The 22,729-nt window shown below is 39.6% G+C and overlaps 1 protein-coding gene across 5 annotated transcripts; it reads right to left on the reverse strand.

The window, feature by feature from the left end:
• Positions 1 to 2,453: 2,453 nt before the first annotated feature.
• On the reverse strand, positions 2,454 to 21,603 carry FBXO30 (F-box protein 30). 5 transcript variants are annotated; one of them, XR_010651149.2, is made up of 5 exons: positions 21,386 to 21,603; positions 16,620 to 16,724; positions 6,943 to 9,037; positions 5,804 to 6,059; positions 2,454 to 4,330 (listed from the first exon to the last, which is right to left on the reverse strand). XR_010651149.2 is itself a non-coding variant. In XM_065834778.2 (4 exons), exons 3-4 carry the CDS (start codon positions 9,019 to 9,021, stop codon positions 5,856 to 5,858), a joined length of 2,283 nt encoding a protein of 760 aa, XP_065690850.1. In that variant the 5' UTR covers positions 9,022 to 9,037; positions 16,620 to 16,724; positions 21,440 to 21,602; the 3' UTR covers positions 2,454 to 5,855. The 5 variants fall into 5 exon arrangements, 4 of the variants coding, with proteins under 4 accessions (XP_065690850.1, XP_065690849.1, XP_065690851.1 ...); XM_065834778.2 differs by having other exon boundaries at positions 2,454 to 6,059; positions 21,440 to 21,602; XM_065834777.2 differs by having other exon boundaries at positions 2,454 to 6,059; positions 21,386 to 21,602.
• Positions 21,604 to 22,729: the final 1,126 nt, after the last annotated feature.

Raw genomic sequence — 22,729 nt, forward strand, 5'->3', positions numbered from 1 at the left:
ATACTTAGGCCAGGTCCTGGATTGTTCATTTCCTAACCAGTCACATAATCAGATGAGTTTTATTCTGTGGCCTATCACTTTGTTGAGATATTCATGTGAAAATACTAATGCAACCCAATTTTCATCTTGATAGCAGAATTCTTTCCATTTAAGTCACAATAAGCTTGAAGATAGCTCTTTCACTATATGCTTGAAAACACACCTTAGGGGGACCAAAAAAACCCCTCAAATCTTAAATTAAAAGCATATGTTACAATCTATTTTTTTGTATTCCATTTTTTAATATTGTTAAAATATCTATGGTGGTTTAACCCCCGCCTGCAACTAAAACCACTTTGTCACTACCTCTCATCACCCCCTCAAGTGGGATAGGGGAGAGAACCAAATGGGAAGGGAGAAAACTCATGGGTTAAGAACAGTTTAAGACATAATAATAGTAATAATAATATATTACATTAAATAAGTCATACTCAATGCAATTGCTCACAAACTCCAATTGTGCCAAGCAGCCAGTCCTGGAAAAGAAAGTGCCTCCAGTCCTGAACAGCTGATCCCAGTGAGAGACTGAAAAAGCAAAAGGGAAACAGGCCAAAGGCCAACTGCGAAACGGCAGAATAGCAAAAAGCCAAATTCCAACAGAACTGAACAAGAACAGAACTAACTGAACTAACTAGCCAAAAAAGCGAACTTCAGCTTTATACTGAGCATGGTGTTAACAGTAGGGGAATATTTTCCTGACAAACCTGGATATCGATCTATGTACTGTCCTGCTGCTTTGCACTTGCAGTTGGACAGTTGAGAAAGTCCTTGGTCTCCTTGGCAACAGCCAAAATGTCTGTCAGTTCTTACATTCTTTTCATACCAACTCCAAAACATATCCCAGCTACTGAAAGGAAAGCATGGGAAGCTCAGTTGTTATCACATTATTCTTATACTAAATCCAAAACAAAAGACCATGCTAGCTACTAAGAAAAGATTCTAACTGCATGGAAAATTAACTTGATTTCAGCTGAGTACAGTTTGATACTACAGTATGACACTGTCAAATTGAAATAATTTTGTAAGGTCATCGTGACTTTTCCCATTTTGCTGCATTTCACTCATTTTATGATTTACAATAAGTGTCAGGACAGTCTAGGATGAAACTAAGCACCAGAACACTGAAACATCCTCCAGGCAGAAATCAGAGTTTTCTGACTGATTCTAGAAATCTAGTTGTGTGTAAATATATACCTCATGAAATTCTAGTTTTTTTCCTACACTTTGCAGTTAAAATTATACATGCTTATTTTGTAAAAGTTTTTCTACTACCTGAGGCTATAACCAGCCTGCTTACCTGCTACTGCACATGTTGCAGAATTTGGTTTGTCAAAATTGCAAAGGTGTGGACTTCTGCTGTCACATCTCATAGCCTACCTCATGATGATGAATACTGTTATCTTGGCTACAAGCAATTAGCAAGCCACAGTGAATGCTACCAGTCTTCTTATTTTGCTCTTTGAATTCCCTAATACATTTGTTCCCTTTTTCTGGCGAATACTAATGGAAACCAAAGAGATTAATTCTCCATATCCAAAATACCTTATTTTTAAATTATTCTTACCAAATATTGCCTCTGACATCACCAGCATGTAGGACCTACACTGAATACATACCCACAGTCAGCAGAGAGGACTGCACTCAACTAATACTTGATTCAGGAATACAGGTAGCACTTGGAGAAAGTTCACAACTTAAGCACATTAGGGCTCAAATAGCAGCAGAATAACTCCCATTATCATGGCAAGACTGGTAAGTTATCAGTGAAACAGCTGCAGCATGCACAAGTCAAACTCCCAGCACACTCACAAATACAGTCCCTCGGAAGAGTCCCTATGCTGGGACTGGATGCCTTTGTTATTTTAAACCTACTTCTCCAGTCAGTTTTCCTCTCCAGTTTGGAATATTCTCTACAGGCCGAATGGTCACACTATGAAAATGCCATTCTTCAAACTGCCTCTGCTTTATATGCCATAACTTCTTTTATAAACACCATCTGAATGCTATTTTTTCCTCAGCGCTGTAACCAGCCACTGGATTTTGCTCATCTGAAGATGATCAAAGGCGCCTAAACAGACATTGTGACTGAAAGAATTTAAATCAGCTTTCTGATATGACAGCAAGCATCAAATTTGCCACTGAACTTAAATCTCTATTTAGGAAAGTACATTCAGCAGATAAGAGCCTATGAAGATAGTTTCAGCAGTAGTATTCTCAGAAAAACAAGCTAAAACATACAAGTAAATCCTCTAGAATACTTTAAGCATCAAGAAATTTAGACAAAAAAATATTTCCTTACACAGCAGAATATCTAATCCACTTATGGTGGGAAACAAAAGGCTAATGTGGCCTGTCTAAAAAGTAAAATAGCCACAAGTTTGTAATTGCTGAAATAAACCATGAGTCACACCATGTTACTTGACACAGTTTAGATTAATTTATTATCAGATTGATGTAGTATAGGTACACTTTTATTTGTAAAGACTATTAGCATACTCATATTAGCAAATGGAAGGGCAAAAGGTCAACTTCTGAGCAGAGTCTTCTATTTTCATGAGGTTTTCATTCATGTTTTGCAATTCCAAACAGTTTGAACTGAGACTTATCTAAAAAACACCCTAAATTTTGCTTCTGTACCATTTTAAGCAACAATTTTCTACAGAAAGCTTTACCCATGAGACCATACACTGAAAATGTTCTTCACAAACCAGCAGAGTATCTTATTGATCAGATCCTTCCAAATTATTACACAGAAAAAAAAAAAATTAAAACAAACCTATGAGGCACAATATGAGTCTTCAATGTTATGTTATGTAGTTAAATCTTTAACTGTGGATGAAAATCTATGCAGCATAATTGACCAAAGCAATAGAAATGGGTATATAGTCTAAAAAGGAATGACCTGTCTTCATGCTGAAGTGAGTGTGAATACATACTAATCACTTCCAAATTATGCAATGTTTAGATGTTTGTAAATAGATTCCTTTATGTAACTTGATTTTTTGAGTACTTACTGGAATCCTATAGGCAGACATTGAGCACCATGTTTGAACACCAGAAGGCTAGTGATAAGCTTTTAAAAAAAGTACAATCATACTAAAAGAGAAACTCCAAGATTTTATTACGATTTCAACAGACATTGCAAAAAAAATATTGCATAACGATTGAAAACATAATGTTTTAAACAAAGTAGCACTGTGGTATCAAGTAAAAGAAAGACTGCAACAGCTGTCTATATATGCTGTAAGGAAGATGTACCAGGAACAGTATACAACATTTTTAAAATTCAAGGGCAAATGTGAACAAGCCACATTTTGATAGACTGACTATACACCATAGATGTTTTACAAACTGCATAGCAGTGTAAAAAAAGTTTTCATCCTAACTATTTGTATTCCTGCATTTGGAGCAGTTTACAAGGCAGAGATTTTGTTTACAACATCAATATTTTAATAGCTCTGGATTCTCATAAAAATAAACTAATTTAACAAAAAAGCCTGTATCTACATTTGAAAACAAAAGTGCATGTATTGAGAAAGTGTTATTTCTTAAGAAGAACACAGAGTACTTAAAATGTTCATTTTAATAAATCAACAACTGATGATACTTTAGATGTAGATCTGCACTGTGCTACAAGCAAGATTCTACCAACACCAGCTCCTCTAATTGAGCACCCACCCTTTTTTCTGAAGTGACCAAGACACGTGCCTGCCTTCTATACTTCTCAGGGTTCTGGGTAGTTACAAAGAATGCCACATTACCAAAACCACCACATCACTGACTAAAAAGAAAGAATACTAGGAACCCAAGACAGATGTTTTAAAATAGACTTAACCATAAATGCAAGCATGAACTCCTCAACATTCAGGATCCTTTCAGTCACACAACTAGTTTTAAACACTGGAGAGCAGCAGCAAGCAGCCATTAGAGCTAAAAGACAAGAACTGATGAAAGTCTGTCTCCTGCCTTGTACTGAAGAATTTGTGGGTAATGAGCATTTCAATGCACTCAGAGAACATGTGTGTGTGCGTATTAAAATCCTTATCTAAAACCCAGTTGGTATAGTCAGATTTGTACATGAATCTAGATTATTCTTTCCACGTAACTGTGGTAATAGCTAAGAATTACTCCAAATATTGCTAACTTCTGTAGACAGTTTACTCTTTTCCTCTCTCCAAACAAAGAAGTGTGCAAAGAGAATATGTCCTTTGAAGATCCAGGCAGAACTTCTGTTTGAGCTCTTGTAATTTCAACTCATGGCACTGAAGAACTAGATTATTTTTCTGGGCACCTGTAGCACTCAAGATAGAAAAAGGCAGTGAATGTTTAGCTGGACTGGATCCAGAATGGGAAATACACAGACACCAAAGTTGTGAACTGCAGCCAGACTAGCCATAAACAAGTGTCCAGTACAGAAATTACGAGTAATAAATTTAGCCATTTTTGTAAACATCTCCTCCTTACTAATCTCTTATTTTTTCCTATAATGGAAACACATACTGTATTTCTTTGTTCCAAGCTCTGGTCTGTTTCTGTTTTAGCTTTGTGGCACAGTTGCTAAGTGCAACAGGCTAGAGACACCAACATTAATACAAACAAGTTGGAAAGTCAGTTCAAGTTATTACAGTTTTGCTATACCAGGCCATTTTTCATAGCATGTATTCTCTGTTCACAAATGCTTTGTAAGATCTTTTATTATGGAAGACTGGAAGCAAACTGGAGTTGTTCATTTAACAGATGCGGTTGAACATATATTACTGATATTCATTATGCAATTAACTAATCATGTCTCATCTTATGAAGATGATACATATGCTATACATACCAGTAATTTAAAATGCTCCTAAAAAAAGCAGCATTTTTATAGACAAATTAACAGAAAAGGAGACAATACATCTCACAATCCCATAAAACAAGTAAAGCCCTTTCATTAGCTGCATTATAAATTCAAAACTGTTCATCACATACTTTGAATTTCTGACTGCTCAAGCCATTTAACCCTCAGCCCACTGCAGGACAAGGGAAAACATTTTAAGCATTTCATATTGATGTCATTATAGGTGCGAGAATAAAAACCAGTATTCCATGTTTTCAGCTCTAAATGTTTTGCTCCCAAAAGTGATGTAACTGTTAATAGTCCAGAAGAAAAATAATCATTGTTGACATGTCAAAAGAAAGTTGTCGTAAAAAAATCAAGCTGCAGTAAATCTGAGTTCACTTAGATAATTGCTAAAAAAAAAATTTTAAAAAGCTGATCCTAGATCACCTGTTAACTAGGAAGAGCACTAGAACACTGACTTCATAAGAAAAGATGAGCTTAAAAGCTGTGTTTGAGACATCTACTATAAAGTTTTGAATTCTTCCTTATCATTCCAATATTTGGAGTATAATTTGTTAAAAAAATAGACCAAACACAGAAAGTACATTTGGTCAGGATTTTGTCTCACTACAATTCAGTGTTTCCTATCTAAATGTGCATACCATTTAGAGGCCATTTTTGAAATGTTATCAGTCAACAGCAACATGGGCACCAGTAAATCAAAAAACACACCTTAGGATATCGTTCTTAAATTATATAAGTTAGATAAAACTACCCTGTCCAGCAAGTTCCAAATTTTTCAAACATTAAGGCAACTTTCATTACTTTCCAGCTAAACAGTATTATAAAAAATAAATGTCACTTCAAACCCTATATACACAGTGACAGAGTAGATTTAGCTAGAAAGTATCTTTAGTACATTAATAAAGTGTCACGTAATATTACCGAGGTTATATCAGGTGCTTGAGTGTATGTGCAATTGGAGTGGCTGCAATATTTAAAGTACTGGTTTCAAAACGGAGCGCAGTGAACGTCCTTCTTTAGTGAGTTCTCGTGTTACACACATACATGGCAGCGGAACGGCCTCCTCTCTTCTCTCTACAGCATTATAGCTACATTTCTTCAAGTGGTCAGCCATGCTTACGATGTCAGCAAACTTCCACTCATTCACAGTACAGAAGGCTGTACTGAAGCGCCAAACCTAGAAAATAAGTTGCACTTAGGCTCAAAACGTTTTAAGATACCGAAACTCAGAGCAGGAAATGAAATGTTTGTGCTATAATACTTTCAGGCAATGTTTTTTGTCTACTATAAATCATGCTAAAAATCAACATGACAAAACCATACAATGTCAAATTTTGTGCAGTCAGTCCCAGGTTAATTCAGATTACAAGTCAACTCTGAACACAGGGAAGAAAGATATGCAATTTTTTTTGCATCTACAAAGCAGACACAATCAGAAGTTAAATGATGAAGTATTGCATGACCCATCACAATGGGCCATTTCTGAAATGTTTGACTTCTGCAATTTCAAATGATTGCTACAGATATTCTGCAGTTCTAGGTAGAGGGTTGGGAAATGGTGAAAACTGTACTACACAAAGATCACCCATGTATTTTAAGAATTATTAACATACTTAAGGCACTCGATATCATGACAATGGATAGGATCTCAACAGATCAGCCAAAATTAAAATAGCTGTAAACCATATAAAAGCAAGAAAAGCAAGCTTTGTAGGCAATTTTCCCACTTTCATGGAGTATCAATATTAAAGCAAATAATGAAGTAATCACTTTAATATTTTAAAATCTTGCAAAAAAACAGAGGTTAATAAATTTGCATCAAGTACAAACTACACAGACACTACTTCAACTTCTGCTTCAAGTGTGGAGAAGTCTGAACCAAGCTGCTAGCAATTTTCACCAATTATTGTTCTGTATGACAACCTGTTTCTTAAAGGGATATTGTATAAAAAAAAAAAGAGTAACAACAATAGTGATCAGGGAAAATATTAAGGTAAAAAGGAGACACATGACCAAATTAATACTCTCCCTTTCACCTTCAAAATAAAAAAACAACTTACCTTTTCTTTTATCTGCCAAGAACTTCTTCCATCTGGGTACTTTCTCTTCTCCCAAAGCAGTATCACCATTCCACGTGCTTGCAGCAAGCTTCCACACACATCTCTCATTAAACGTGACACTCTTGAAAGCTGACATAAACTAAAACCATCTAGAAAACTAGCAATGTGCTGCAGAACCTCAAAAGGTAGACTACTCAGATGGTCATTGTGTAGTCCGATTATGCAGCTTTTGGCTGGTTCTACTAATGCTGTGGATATACAAGGCTGAACTCCAAATGACCGCAAGTGGCGGTCATGAATAACTTTTGCCCCTTGTGTTGAAGGACAAAACCTTCGTTGAGAATATGTGCACCCATAATATGCCAAAGGACACCTCTGCTCCATCCAGCCATTAAGGCCAGCATGAATGTCACCATGCACGTTCTTAAAATGCGATGAAAATTCATTCCTCCTAAACAACTGTCCACAAACAAATGTAAACATTGAACGCTGTTTGGTTTGGTATCTAGCCACATATTCCAATACCAAATCCAGTCCAAGGGTCTGGAATGGACTTGGATTTGAGAGCTGTGGGTTGGCATGATCACATGCAGAAGCTGAAGCTATTTCCCCCACCATTGTATTTGTGGCCAGTATAGCAGATGGGAGAGAAAAAGTCTGGGTCCCAAAGTCAACATGATACACATCGACAGTGCGACTTTCTGATATCCCCCTACCTCCAGGAGAGTCTCCTAGGCAAAACAACAGAGCTGCAGTGATTAGATCGATGCCCTGAAGACCCATAGGATCTTCTGTTATCTCCAAATCTGATGTATCAACAGCTTTATCTTCTTTTGGTGTAGACCAAAAGTGGCCAACAAGGAATTTGGATGAGCGATGCCGTAAAAGTGAAAATGCATTTATGTTTCTCAGTCTTTCTTGCTCCACTTGTCTCTCTAACACTTCTTCTTCGTTGGCATTATGGGGAAGTAGTACATGATCAACATTGCCATTAACTAAGTGATTAGCTGATATTACTTCCTTAAGTTGTGCTGTTACAGGGTAGGAGCTGCAAGACTCTAATGCTTCATCACCATGTGATGCAGTACATTCGCCATTTGCTACACCGGCTGATTTTGAATTAGATACACCAAGATCTTCATTCTGGTCCAACACGTTTGAACATTCATTTTCTACATGGAAGCCATTACACAAAAGTGAGGAGTGACTGAGGTTTAGATTTAAGTCATGTTTTTGCATTACATCGTAACAAATATCACTAGAACCATTTTGCTCCATTTGTGAATTTTGACTCAGGCTGTCAAAGATAATTCCCCCAACCGCTCCTACATTATCTTCATCTGAATACTCATGGTCAGACTTTTTATCCTGAATAATGCCATTAGAAGCTTGTTCTTTAATCTCAGGATCTTCTTTCATTTCATGTGGTGAAATGCAGAGCCTTGAACTTAACATATTTATGTCCCTTGTAGCAGTGTTCAGGATATCCAAAGCAGCAGCTAAACTCCTCGTCGTTTCTACAGTAGCTTGATAAAGTGCACCATAGGACTCTTCATCTACAGGCATCAGACCATTTGAATGCACTGTATCAGGGGCACTTGATTTGACAGAGGTTTGCTCTCTGGAATCTGGTATCTGATCACCTGCTTTTGACATCATAGTTGCTACTTTAAGTGACTCTAATAACATGCGCTGGTCTTGAAGGGCTAAAGCCATATCTAGCTGCTCCACTTCATCAACATCTTTACTTAGATTTTCATAGGATTTTCGGTCTGCATAACTGACTGGCCATCTATTCCACTCCATGGTACAACATACCACACTTGCAGGACAAACTTCTAGATGATCAGCAATTTTATTTCGGGCTACTATGAAGGGGCATCCAAAGCCACTATTCAAACAAGGCACTCTTTCAAGTGGACATAACATGCGATGTTCTTCAGCTTTACATGAGTGAAAAACTGCTCCACAAACCAATGGGCAGCCAATCAAATCACAGGAAATGCCAGGCTCTGGTCTGGTCATACAACGACGGCTGACACAGTTCACACAGTGTAAGTGTTGTTGAAATTCCTCCATGACTGCAAATCCAATTCTGAGTGAAGAGAAAGGAGACAAAAGCATAGTATATTAACTCAATATTGTTAATATTTACTAACTATTAGTTGCAGTTTTGCATGCTCTATGTCTACAGCTAAATAAACAGTAACACAATGTGAACTGATCAGCAGCCATTTTAAGAGAACAAGTATGTGACATTTTATCTCAATGAAATGGTATTTAAAAGTTCATCTGAAAATTAAAGCTACACATTTGTATGAGATTTCAAAACAGTCTATGCATTTATTCTCCAGGTCCAACATATGTAACTTAGGTAAATGTGTTGTATAAACGTTCCCTCTGGAACAGCTCTTTTCCCCTGCCCTTTGCAAACAGGTGATTCAATGAGAAGATAAAAAAAGGAAAAAATATTACCGTTGACCATGACCTACTACCTAAAACCATAAACCATACAACTCTACAGAGTAGGGAGATGAAATAAAAGAAAGCAGATTCATCCTCATATCCAGTTCTCCAAATTAAAGAGAGGCAACCTATTCCCTGAGCTTGCTTGCTAAAACCTAAACTTCTAACATCCTCTTCATGCAGTTCTGTTTAAGGCAATCTACAGCCCTCACCATGTATCTCAATCCCCTGTCCCATCCATTCTGACCCCTGAATACTTCTGACAGAGAACAGTCCTTTACAACAGCTCTTCACTATTTTCTTCATCTATAGCCTATAGCTCCTGCATTATTTTTATAGCTGCTGTTGCATAAGGGTAGTAATTAAACTACACATTATGTGCCTTTACTTGTTTGAAAACTTTTTCATAGATTTTACTACCCAACATGTTCCTATCTATACCTCCAGTTCAACCCACAAACAGTATTTTTTTTTAATGCATGCTGTCCTGATTACAATACCAGCAGTTCAAAGTGTAAGGGCAATGCAACAAGGCCAAACGGCAATAAAAATGGAAATAAAATTAATTGTATACTCTACTGTAAGACATTGACACAAACAAACTCAATTCTTTGTTGTGGTATGAAGAAGAAAAAAAAGGAAACTTTGCAGCTTTGTACCATACTTCGAGAAGCTCTGGAACTGCTCACTAGTAGCAGTGCAGGCCCACGCAAGTGACCAAGCTCCTCCCATTCTCTGATAAACTCCCTCCAGTTCAGACTTATCAGAAAATGACTTACACAGAGTCAAATCTCAAAATACTGTGTCAAAAATACATCAGTCAGCTCCATCTTTTCCTCACTTCTCATCCTTCAGCAATTTTCTTGGAAAAAAAAAAAGCTTACAGAATTTAATATCAACAGAAATGGTTCCTTATCTTATTCTACTAGCTAACAAGTGCTCTGTCCTGGTTTTGTTAAAAACAAGTTTCTCTTTTAGTGAATTTGCCCGTCAGCTAAAGCCTTCATGTTAGCTGCATTTTCCTGGAGAACCCAACACATGTTTTGGTTAAACCTAGCAATGGAATGCAAACTTACTGATAAGCACAGATGGACATCTCACGAGAGGGGCAACGAGAAACTGATGACTGAGAGACTGACCAATGGTGTATAACATTCCATTCACGTGAATACTTCATATAAAAGCGGGAGATCACGAGGATCTTGTCCCTTTTTCCCTTTTTTCCTCATGGCTGACATTAGGAGAGGACCTTGCTGGTCGTCCCTGCAAACTGAGGCCTAGTGAGAGACTGAATCCAGTTCCAGTTGGCTACAGAGTCTAATCCAGGACTTTGGGTGCTGGCTCTGCAGTTGCTGAGACTTACAAGATTGGTTTTGTATATTTTGTATTATTTTCTCTATTCTTATTAGTAGCATTAGTAAAACATCTTTAACTTTTCCAACCCTCTTCTCTCTGTCCTTCTTTCCCTCCCAATCGCCTGTCCTGAGTGGGAAGGGGGGAGAGGGAGGGGCAAAAGGGGGAAGTGGCAGGGAGAGGAGGTTAACGATACATCTGCCAGGGTTTGATTGTCACCCCGCAATCTTAACCCTGGACATGCTCTCACACACTGCCTTCAGACTAAACACTTCTGTGTTAATGCATCAAACTTCTTAAATTAAAAATACTCTAAATTGTAAAAATAAAATTAGTATTATTCCCTTTTGTTCAAACTGAAGAGGAAACAAAACTGCCTTTTACACATTTCACTTTAAATAATTAAAAGCATTTAAACAGAAGTCTGTGTGACATTTCACTCGTATTCTTTTAATGCTTTGAAATTCACGCCAACTTTAAGTAGCAATCAGTCCTCATCCCCCCATCCATCGTAATTTGGATAACTCAAATATTTTAGCCACCCACTCTCCTGAACACTTCTAACAAAGCAGCATATGTGCTACACTTAGCAGGCAAAACACAGCTGAATTTTCCCCACCATACCTTAGTATTTATATACTGAGTAACAAGAAAGTTTTGAATAAATTGTCAAGCGCATCAGTCACTGAACTCAATGACTGACTTGCTAAACATTTTAGCAAACCTTTCTGGCACAGAACCTGCTTTCAACTTGCATATTAAGTCAGATAGTATCTACTGTAAAGAGCTGAAATACGTTTAATAAAGAATGAAAAAGAAAATTATTTGACTTCTCTGAAATATTTTTAGTTCTTCCAGCAAAGCCCACTCTAAGTAATTCCTGCCAAATATAGCAGCCTACCTGTTGCTAGACAAAAGAAAATTTCAGAGTTTTGCATTAATACTGGAACCAAATGCTAGTTCTCCTCAAGTCAACAGGTGAGCAGAGAGCAAAAGGAAGCTCTCAGGTTATGCATGTATTTTGAAGTGCTTAAGACAAAATGGAAACAGCCCTGGAAAAGACAATTGCTAGTTTATAATGCAAGAGCCCTCAGGGCCCAGCATTTGCTGCGTTTATCTAAATACAGTCCTGCTCCCAATAAAACAAGCAGTCTGGTAGCAGTAAGGCTTAATTTAATCAGTTACCCACAATTATGTTTAAAAAACAATTTAAAAAAAATAGTTTATCTACTTTGCAAAAAGCTACGCACTGTGCTGGCTTTAAGATGGCCCGAAGTGAGCCACATCTAGAGCGGAGGGCAGGTGCACCAAGCAGCACACACTGCTGTTCTAGCACAAGCTGCAGCTGGCCCACAGGCACACAGCTCAGAACGCAGCCAAAGTGAGCTTGGGTTTGCGTGCACCATATCCTAAATTAGTCCACCATCATTAAATACTGTCTTTAAATAGACAAAGTGAGCTTACACAGAAGAATATTCTATTAAGACAGTAAAACGTTCTCCTCCCTAGCACACTATCTTGGTCTTTACAAGTCAGATAGTGAAACCTGAGTTGCATCATGAGACTGGCCTTCCTCAGGCTCCTGTACTCCTTCCACACATAAGCTAATATTAATTGAAACTTAATGATTTCATACAAGCAAACGAAATTTTGAAGTAAGGAAGAGACAAAAGCTGGTTAAAACAAGAATCACTAACAGACAGTATATGAAAGCCAGACACCATGATTTACCAATAGGTAGATGCTAATTTAGTTCTGTAACAGATGTTCGCAACTGTTTTTTATAAACAGTTATGCCTGTGAACAACTAAATAGCTGAAGTAACCTATGCTTTCAGTTTTCATAAATAAGAATTTTATTGGTCATTAAAAGTTTGGTATTAGTTGCCATTTCTTTTAAATTGAAATCCTTTGGCTCCTTAACTAAACATATAATTCAGCCTCTTTTGACGTCAGCAGACCATCAGCAGAACATTCACTAAAATTCTGTGTCCTGTTTATAAGCCTTAACTTCACAGCACCCACTGCAGAACTTTAGTCAGAATGTCACATTTTATTTATAGCTTACTACAAAGTCCTTTTATATACATGTAAAGTAATTTTTCTGCATTTTTTATTTTAATACCTGGGCTTCAAACTCAACAGCTGTTTTGGGCACTCATCAGCTCCTGGACTGCTAAAACTAGTGAAGGCTTTTGATATAATTCAATTATCAAATTGCAAATTAAGTGCAAAGGAAAAAAAAAAATAGAAAAAAGACCCTATCAAACTGCTGAAAATAAATGGCTAAGAATGGATAAGTCCTCAAGAATTAGCACATGCATTAATCAACAAATGGTCACAACTTGCTCCATTCTGTAGCTAACCATAGAACTTAGCACCTCTTTGATTCATTGATTAAAAGCATCCACATATGAATCATTTTCCTTTGAGGAAGCATAACAAACATACCACTAGTACTACACTGAGAACAAGAACCACCCTCTTCCCAGACAATGCCTCTTGAGGGAAAAAACTGCTGGGTTAAGGGGAGATAAAGAAAATTCACACTGCAAATAACAAAGCGCTTTCAGTTATTCTGATACAGAAAACTGAAAAGGCTAGCATAGAGTGCCATTGCTGACCTGAAAAAAAACAAAACAAAACAAAACAAAAAACCCAAACACCTGTCATTGAAATATGTACCAGTAATATTTACAGTGCTTATACCCCATTGTGTTCCTTGCCATGACTGGTGAGAATATAGAGTGTCAGATCAATGACTGTAGCGAGAGCGAACAGCTGTCCTTTTCTGATAGTGTAGTGTCAGCAACCAGCTTCAGTTCATGTGAGATGCTTAAGTACACACGCTTGACTGTTACAAGCAGAGAAACCTAAAAATACATCCTGTTCCAGTGAGGTGACCACTGCTTTCAGAATTTGTGCAATCACTTGATGTTATTGTACATACTATACAGTCAGCTGACCAAATCAGCCAGAACATGCTTTGAAAATCTGCCATAATTAAAAGGATTAAAATTCCAGCTGCAACAGCCACATGATTTTCAGTTGCTGTTGTAACACAAACGTTAAAATAGCATAATAAGGGTTTCAGTCACCACACAGTACTCCAGTTGCAAGGGAGAGCTCCCACTTTCTTCTGCATACAAAGTATAAGGAGCTGTACTTAGTATTATGAAAACCAAAGTCTGCTTCCTTCTTCTCCCATACATGAATTCTTTGGTGCCAATAAGATTGGAAATCACAGCAACTATTACTGCTGTTGGAACCTTCCATTACTCAGCCACCTTTTATTCACCAAACCTATAAAACTCAGTTATATTTGAGACTCTTCCCTCTATCAAATTTGACTAAATAGGCCAATAGGTTCTTAAATTGCTAGTTCAAGGAAGTAGAAGAATAGAGACACAAGCAGTACTACAGGTTTAAACTCTCAGCATTATCCAAATCCACCCACAAGCAACCAAATATATGCAAATCATTCTAAAAAAATTCCCTTTTGTTTTGGGGACTGTAGAAAAGACTGAATCTTCCATCTTTTACTCAGGTCTCTGGCTAGAAAAAGTGGCTAACAAGTTTGGTAAGAAGCAGAAACTTTGAGAAAAAACAGCCAACCGAGAGATTTAAGTGACAGGTGGTTAAAAGAAGGGGTAAGGAAAAACAGGGCAGAGGTAAAAAGCAACACAGACATTTTTAAAAAAATAATTTAAAAAAGCTTCAGAAAATTCTACCAAAATAGAATTGGCAGTACTACAGGTAATTATTGAACAAGCTATTTTATTTTTCTATGTCCTACCACACATGGGAGAACAACTATCAGTCACCTTGGCTAACGGGTCTAACTATCAAATGCTTTAAATAAGCTTTGCAGCCTCCCAGAAGGTAAGCTTTCTTCTCTTGTCATCCCTGTTCTACACAAAAACTGTAAAAACTTGTGTCTAAAAACCATCACCTCAGTCTGTTACTACAATAGCATGCCTGCATTAACTTTCTATGTTATGCATATTATGCTCTCTTTTTGGGTTTGGGGGTGGTGGTGTTTGGGTTGCTTTGAGGTCTTTATCGGGTTTCAAATAACCAATGAAAGACACGAACAGGAGGTTCAGCAAATGTCTTCAACACCAGTTCAACTGGAAAATGGCAAGTACCAAAACTAGTTGTCATCCCTACTTGAGGATACTCTAATTATACTCTTCAAGACTCCACCAAGCCCAAGGTTAAACATCCCCATCCTGAGGCTTCTCCAAAGCCAGTGCAGCCACTGTCCTCATATTAAGGGATCTGGGTATCTCAAATCCTGCTTAAATGTCTCTCCATAGCATTGGAAAGGCAGGAAACAGGGACATAGTACAAAGTTAATCTCATGCTACACTCATTTCCAACTACTCTTTTAAAGTAAATTCAAAACAACAAACAACATTACAAACTGCTAGTTAAACTGCTAGTGAAATAACATGACTCAAAGTTGACAAATTTAAATGTATGTGGTTCAGTTGCACAAGTAATAGATTATTATATGTGGCAATACTTTAATCTTATATACTAGGCAATTGTTCCTTTGTATACAATTTTTCCTATTTGAAAGAGAAGTTCATGACAGGAACTTCATGAAACCTTCTATTTCTTGAAACTAGTTTACATCAGACATACTTTCAGGAAGCAGAATCCTTTCAGATGCCACACTTAAAATTTCAACCTTATTGGATACAAATTACCACCTCCAACCCCTGAATTCATCAGGACAACAGTGGATTCTGTTACAACTAGGCAGATCAGAGAAGGCAAAACTATATTCAAAACATTTGGTCAGACAAGTTTTCACTGCATTCTTAAATAGAAATTCAGCCACAACAAAGAAGAGAACATCTTCCCTGCCTGGTAGGGACTGCACATACTGGACATATTGGAATGAGTCTACATTACTTTTTTATTAATCACTGAACACATGAGAAGGAGCTTCAATTACTAAAGCCCAAACTGCTATATAAAGAGTATGCTACTTCTACCATTAACATCACTGTCTATAGCAATTTATGCTATACATAAAAGAGGCAGCAAAAGGTCAGGCTCAAATCATGGCTTCTTATCGCAAGAAAAAAAAAACAAAACTCAGGGGAATACATACCTCTGGAAAGATTCTAGTTTTGTCAGTGATCTAGCATCAAATGAGTATGTACTAACTGATCTTAGAGGCGTAAAGTTACTATCTACCTCAAAAACAAACCAGACCAAAACAAGAAGTTTGTAACTACAGCAAAAACAGTGAGCATTAGAATCATAAGGAAATGCAACTTTTTTATGGCAGCCTCATAAAGAAAAGCTTTTCCACATCTATTCCAGCCCCAAACACCCGATGACAAGGGCTGACGTGTATTTTGCATTCTTTTGAGTAACACTTCAGGAGTTCCTTTCTCCCTAGTGGCAAACCATCTTCCTCCCATTCAGAGAACTGAGTGAGATATTTCCTCTCAAATCATTGCAGCCACAGGAAAAAAAAAAAAAAAAATTCATGGGGAAAATGACCCAAAGGAAAACACTGCTTTGACTGAAGTAGACTCTCCAATGATGCCCCATGCATCTGGCTTTGTCCATTTTAGAACAGAAGCTCTGGTGGCACAATACAACACTTCCTTATATCACTATTAAACTCTATGAGTGTCAAAAATGAAAACCAAAACTACTAGGCTTTTCCTTAGAGTACTTTTGTGACAGATCTGCCACGCATTCCTGTCTCCTTGACACATTCCCTAAAGAAGAATCCCAAAGGATTCAATGTGCCTTTGACCACACACTGACACAAGATAACCACACCAGGAACAGCGATGCTTACTGCATGGCTCAGGCACAAAAGCACTCTACCTGTTGAGATGGTGACAGGTCAGAATCAGCTAGAGAGCCAGTAGATTTCATGTGTAAAGCACTTCTGAACTTGAACTCAGTGCGACTCCTTGATTGCTGCAGACTCTGCAAGAAATGAGATCAGAAGTAAGGTTTCATTTCAGGTGTACAGATTGCTTTCCATATGTACAATCCTCTGAAAAGGTCATGTGCATACACTTCCTGGAGCTACAAATGTTTAAATATTTTGCAGGTTTTGTGGAAAAATAAAAATTTAACAGACTTAACAAGTACAATCTAAGTTCTGTCATTTTAGCTTATTGCTACCTGTTAGTCACACTAGATGGTTACCTATTTAGATTTAAAGCTAGAAGAGATTACTTAGTTATTATGCTGACCCATTTCACTTAATTCTTTGATTTGGCCCACCAGGAACCACTTCAGGAAAAAATTCAAACTTGAAGATTGCAAGAGCTGGAAAACTGTGGGGAAAAAAAAGCTAAAGCATTTTAGTCTAGTTAAAATTTGTCCAGGTTCAGTCTTCAGACATGAGAACTTATTAAGCAGTTGCTTAATATTAAAAAGCTCTTTACTGTAACAAGCTGCTTCTTCCATGTATTCATACACATAGATTATCACTAACGAGAGGGGGAACCAAGGTGATACACTCAAAGGAACAATGATATCCTCATCCTCAGATATTGTCTCACAAACCCTTCAGAAAAACAGAAAATAAACCATTTCTCAGAAATCAGACAAAAAGGACTACAAGAAAAAATAATGCACTCTCTATTACAGTAGGTAGTTTTAGCCTCCCAAAAGAAGCCAGAAATTAATCCTCCTTCTTAAATAATATTTTAATTCATACAATATGTTGCAGAATTCTTGACCTCTGTATATTTACAGAGATCAGGTCAAAAATATGGCTAATATACTGTTTCAGGTCTTAGTACACAAGTTTAACCAGTTCCCATAGCAAAATAAGAAAACAACTTTAAAGTAAATGGAAAGTGAATATAACTGCTCTCCCAAGATTTCAGACTGAAATGCAGATGCTATGGACTCTGTACATACAAGGTTATTTTTTTTATTAAAAATACACCCCTGCTAATAGAAGACGGCCAGACCACCGTACAGTAAAAATAGATAGTACACAAAAAAAATTTAACAGACCCTCCACTGCACCAAAAAATACCAAAGTAGAAAAGACAGAGTTTGTCCTAAAATATTTTGAAAAATTAAAAGTAGAACAAAAACAATAGGAGAACAAGAACAGAAGCAGTATTAACAATTTGAACCTATTCTATTTTCAGGTATTTCACTTTCTTACCAAATTAAAGACATTTTTTGCAGCACCTGTCACCCTTTTTCCCTTTCCAAGCTGGTTGGTTTAAAAACAAATAAAAACGGCAAAAAATATCCAGTTTAAAAAACCAAAAGACAAAAAAACCACCAAAACAAAACAAAACAAACCCCAAACAAACAAACAAACAAACAACCACACTATTTTTTAAACAAAAGCTCACTTATCTTACATAGTCAATGTCAGGAAGCTGGGAATGTATCTCCTAACAAGTATGTTGTACCAGTTCTTTCAATATGTTTTTAACTTGAATTAAGAACTGGAAAACACAAAGATCTGCACTACACTTCTGTGCAGGGTTTTAGGACATACAATGACTCATCAGTTTCTGATCTCTAATATCCTTTAGACTGCCTTTTCCAAATGTCAACAGGCTTGACGCTATTACTTTTTCCCCAAAGACTCCAGCTGAACATTCCCATCCCAGCACATTCCATAGCTGATGACAACAGTGATTCAGGTAAAACAAGGTTATGTAAGAGTATTACAGCTATGCCAATAAAGCACACCTCTAAAAAGATCCTATTTGCAATGAATCTGTCACTCCAACAAATTACTATGTCCCACGGGACTTTAGGAAAATTACAGTTTCTATTAGAGATGCTTCTGAATAGGCAAATAAATACAAAGCTTAAACTTCAATAAATACCACCCACCTTGTGGCACCTATGTAACCAAGTCTGAGGCAATTATCACTACTCAACCATCAACCTGAACCACCATCTTAAGTTTTATATGAAAAGCTGCAACTATGCCAGTTCGAATTTTACCCCACTGTGCCTCTCATTCTCATGCCTTAAGTTTAAACCTATCAAGTTTTCATCATGATTTCACATTAAGAGCTTAGATCAATGTTTGGCATTCGGTAAACAACAGCATAGTCTACTCAATTAGATGTTCTAGACTGTAAGGGTTCGCAGGGTATTTTAGATTCAAGTAGCATTAACAGATTATAATCAAATTAAAACAAGACATCAAGTGTCACCTCAAAAACTATTAAAAACAGCTCGCAAAGTAAGTCAGGATCTAGAGCTTGTCTGTGACTTTAACTCTTTTGGCCTGTTTTAGACCAATTTACATTACAAGATTTTTTCAGTCTTTTTCCTTCATTCAATGTTGAGACTAGATAGTGCCCAGACACTTCGGAGAGTTTACACACAGTTTCTCTGTAACCCTCACTTAATAAAGTAAATACTTGTTTATTTGTGGTCTAGTCAGGAATACTTACTCCCTATACAATCTAACCATCTCACCAACAAATACTCAAGTTATCTTTATTGTTATCGTGCAGATAAGGAAACTGAAAGAGAATTGTCACCAGTAGAATGATCACTAGATAGATGATTCTCTGTTCCATCTCTATACCACTGGATCTCATCACCAGAGGCAAAGAGCATTTGCCTCACTTGAGACAGAGCTCACCAAAGAAATAGGTCTGCCTATATGAAGGAAATTTTATTTGTTATTTTTGTTTCAATTGGACTGGATAAAAAACACAGGTTTGTTACAAAGCTGAAGCCACAGCAGCTACAAGAGCTTACTTAAAGACGAAGAGCCATATGCTTTCTTCTTTACAAAGGTACCTACCACAAGACACTCTTTATGACCTAGGTCAAAAACTTGGTTGTACAAAACTATGCAGAAATCTTGCCGAGAATGTTTCCAACCAGATACTGCTAGTTAAATTCAGCACTCAGCACTTTTTTTGCCCATGAGACTTCTAACATCAAAGTAGGAGGCAAAGTAAATATAATCCAAATGTAAGAAGTTAATTGAGTAAAAGAAGAATTTAGTGCAAAAGAAAGAACATTCAAGAAGCAAAGTAAAGACACTGTTTTTGTATAGCCTTTGCCCATTCTGCTGGGCTTCTCCTGTTCTCTAACACCTTACAGCCTGGGAAAAGAATGAGGCAGAGACACCACAAAAAGTCTCAGCTTGTAGTACAACCCCATTCAACCTTTCAGTCTATTTCTTCTCTGGATGAAACTTTACCACTATGGAGAAACTAAGCACAGATATTTACATGCATATAGCATAGAAGATGGATTAAAGTTGACAGTGTATTTTTTTGTCTTCCAGGTATTTAACTTGTTTACCAACCAGAGATCTTTGTACTTTCGGGAGATGGGTGGAAAGAAGATTATAAATAAGCATAACTAATACCCTCATCAGCAGGAATGCATGAACCTTAACTCTACAGATAACAGCACAAGTTAAGGTATATGTTGTTAACATGCAGCAGAAGGCAGTGGCTTAACCATCAAGCACTACACACCAGTTCTAAAAGAACAGAGGGAGATCTCTTGACTGAAGTACCAGCACAAGCAAGGTGATGCTGTTGCTACAGCAGCATAAGCCCAGTTTTGGATCAGTATGCTAACACACACTTATTTTGGCACATTGACAACCTAACCAGCAAAAGGGAAAAAAGGATTATGAAAAGCTCTTCAGCCAAATCCAAGTAGAACTTTACAGAACAAAAGAAAGCCGTCTCTCCAGCCCACAGGTTCTCTCCCTGGAGAATTCAGAAGACCTGCTGCAAACAACAGCGGCGCTCGAACTTTTGGAAGTGAGGCCACACAATTGTTTAAATGTGCGTGCCATTCAACAAGCTGCTGTCACCGCCCTGTATGCTCTGGATAGCTAACCTGTGGGGTTACAGGAGTACAGCTGCACAACCTTCTTTAACCTTCCTTCATAGAGGAGGGAAAAAAGGTTCCAATGCACACCAATAATCGCCAACAAAAAAAGGAAAACACCACATCTTGCATGCTCTGAGCGCAGCTACTTAAAACACACAAACACGGAGGATTACAGAAGGATTTCAGCAATACCTCTGGATTATTTGCTCTCTCTCCCTCTCCTTCCATGCACAAAGGAGCTTCTCCGACTGCAGTCTGAACAACACCCGGCAAACCCCGGCCCCAGCCTTTCCCACGTGCTATCGCGACACCTCGGATAACGCTGGCAGCACCCTCGAAGAGAGGAAGCGGCAGGGCTCGCTTCGCCACAGCCACTCGCTCCCGGCGGCCGCCGGCCTGCAGAGAGGTCAGGGGCGGGGCGACCGCCGGCGGCCCTAGATGGCACAGTACCACCGGCACACACTCAGCACTCAGGGCCCTGCAGGAGCGGGCAAGGAGGAGCAGACACCAAGGAAGCACGGACACCAAGCCCACCGCGGCCTCCTTCGCCTCCCGGCCGGGACCTGTCAGAGTCGGCGGGGAGCCACAACCGAGCCGGCGCTGGGCCTCGCACACCCCCGCCCCGCCGCGACCCCGGTCTCTCGCGCCCGCCGGGCCGCCATTTGTTTACCACCCGGCTGCCAGGCAGCCGCCGCCGGCCAAGAGTGGGACGCGCGAGACGCAGCCCCGCCGGAGGCGGAGGCCCCGGTTCGCCCCGCCGGTCACGGACAGCTGCAGCTCACCCGTCCCCGTCGCTCGGCAGGCAGAAGGGCGCGGGAGACTGCGCTGCGCCTCACCCTTTCCCCCGCCGGGCTCTCGCCGCCGCGGCGCTCGCGTCGCTTCGCCTCTCCCGGCCTGGCCCGGCCTCGCCTCACCGCTCCCGCGCGACCCCGCTGCCAGCCACGCCCCCAGCGGCCGCGCGGACAGGCACGCGCTCCAGGACAAGCGAGCGCGCGGGGCGGGGCGGCCGGCGCACGGTCCCCCGGCAGTGCCGAAGGGGCGGGGCAGCAGGCTGGGAGCACGCGCGGCGCCAGCACGGCTTTTCTGGTCTGGCGGCCGAGCGCCCGCCTCGGCGCGAAGGGCGGGGGCACGGAGCGGGGCCACGGAGCGGGGCCGGAATGCCCGGATGTCGGGTGCTGGCCCGTCCCGCCGCCACCGCCCGCGCGCGTGCGCGGTGGGGCAGCGGAGGGGGGAAGGTGCGAGCGCGTGTGCCCGTGTGCCCATGTGCCCAGAGTCTGTTCGTAGAATCACAGTGGCTTAGCATAATTTTGGTTGGAAAAGGCCTTTAAGATAATCGAGTCCAACTGTTAACCCAACACTGTCACAAAACTACGCCCCTAAGCACCACATCTACACGTCGTTTAAACCCCTCCAGGGATGGTGACTCCACCACTGGGCAGCCTGTTCCAATGCCTGACAACCCTTCCCACGAAGAAGTTTTTCATAACATCAAATCTAAACCTCCCCTGGCACAACTTGAGGCCATTTCCTCTCGTCATCTTGCTTGTTACTTACGAGAAGAGACCAACGCCCTCCATGCTACAACCTCCTTTCAGGTAGTTGTTGACAGTGATAAGGTCTCCCCTCAGCCTCCTTTTCCCCAGGCTAAACAGCCCCAGTTCCCTCAGCTGCTCCTCATAAGATTTGTGCTCCAGACCCCTCACCAGCTTCGTTGCCCTTCTCTGCACTTTCTCCAGCACCTCAATGTCCTTCCTATGATGAGAGTCCCAAAACTGAACACAGTATTCAAGGTGGGGCCTCACCAGTGCCAAGTGCAGTGACACAACCACTTCCCTAGCCCTGCTGGCCACACTATTCCTGATACAAGCCAGCCTGCTGTTGGCCTTTTTGGTCACCTGGGCACACTGCTGGCTCATGTTCAGCCGGCTGCTGACCCACACCCCCAAGGTCCTTTTCCACCAGGCAGCTTTTCAGCCACTCTTCCCTGAGCCTGTAGCGCTGCCTGGGGTTGTTGTGACCCAAGTGCAGGACCCGGCACTTGGCCTTTTTGAACCTCATACAACTGGCCTCAGCCCAATGATCCAGTCAGTCCAGATCCCTCTGTATGGTCCTTCTACCCTCCAGCA

This window comes from Patagioenas fasciata, chromosome 3, assembly GCF_037038585.1.
Source record: "Patagioenas fasciata isolate bPatFas1 chromosome 3, bPatFas1.hap1, whole genome shotgun sequence".
Taxonomy (NCBI): domain Eukaryota; kingdom Metazoa; phylum Chordata; class Aves; order Columbiformes; family Columbidae; genus Patagioenas; species Patagioenas fasciata.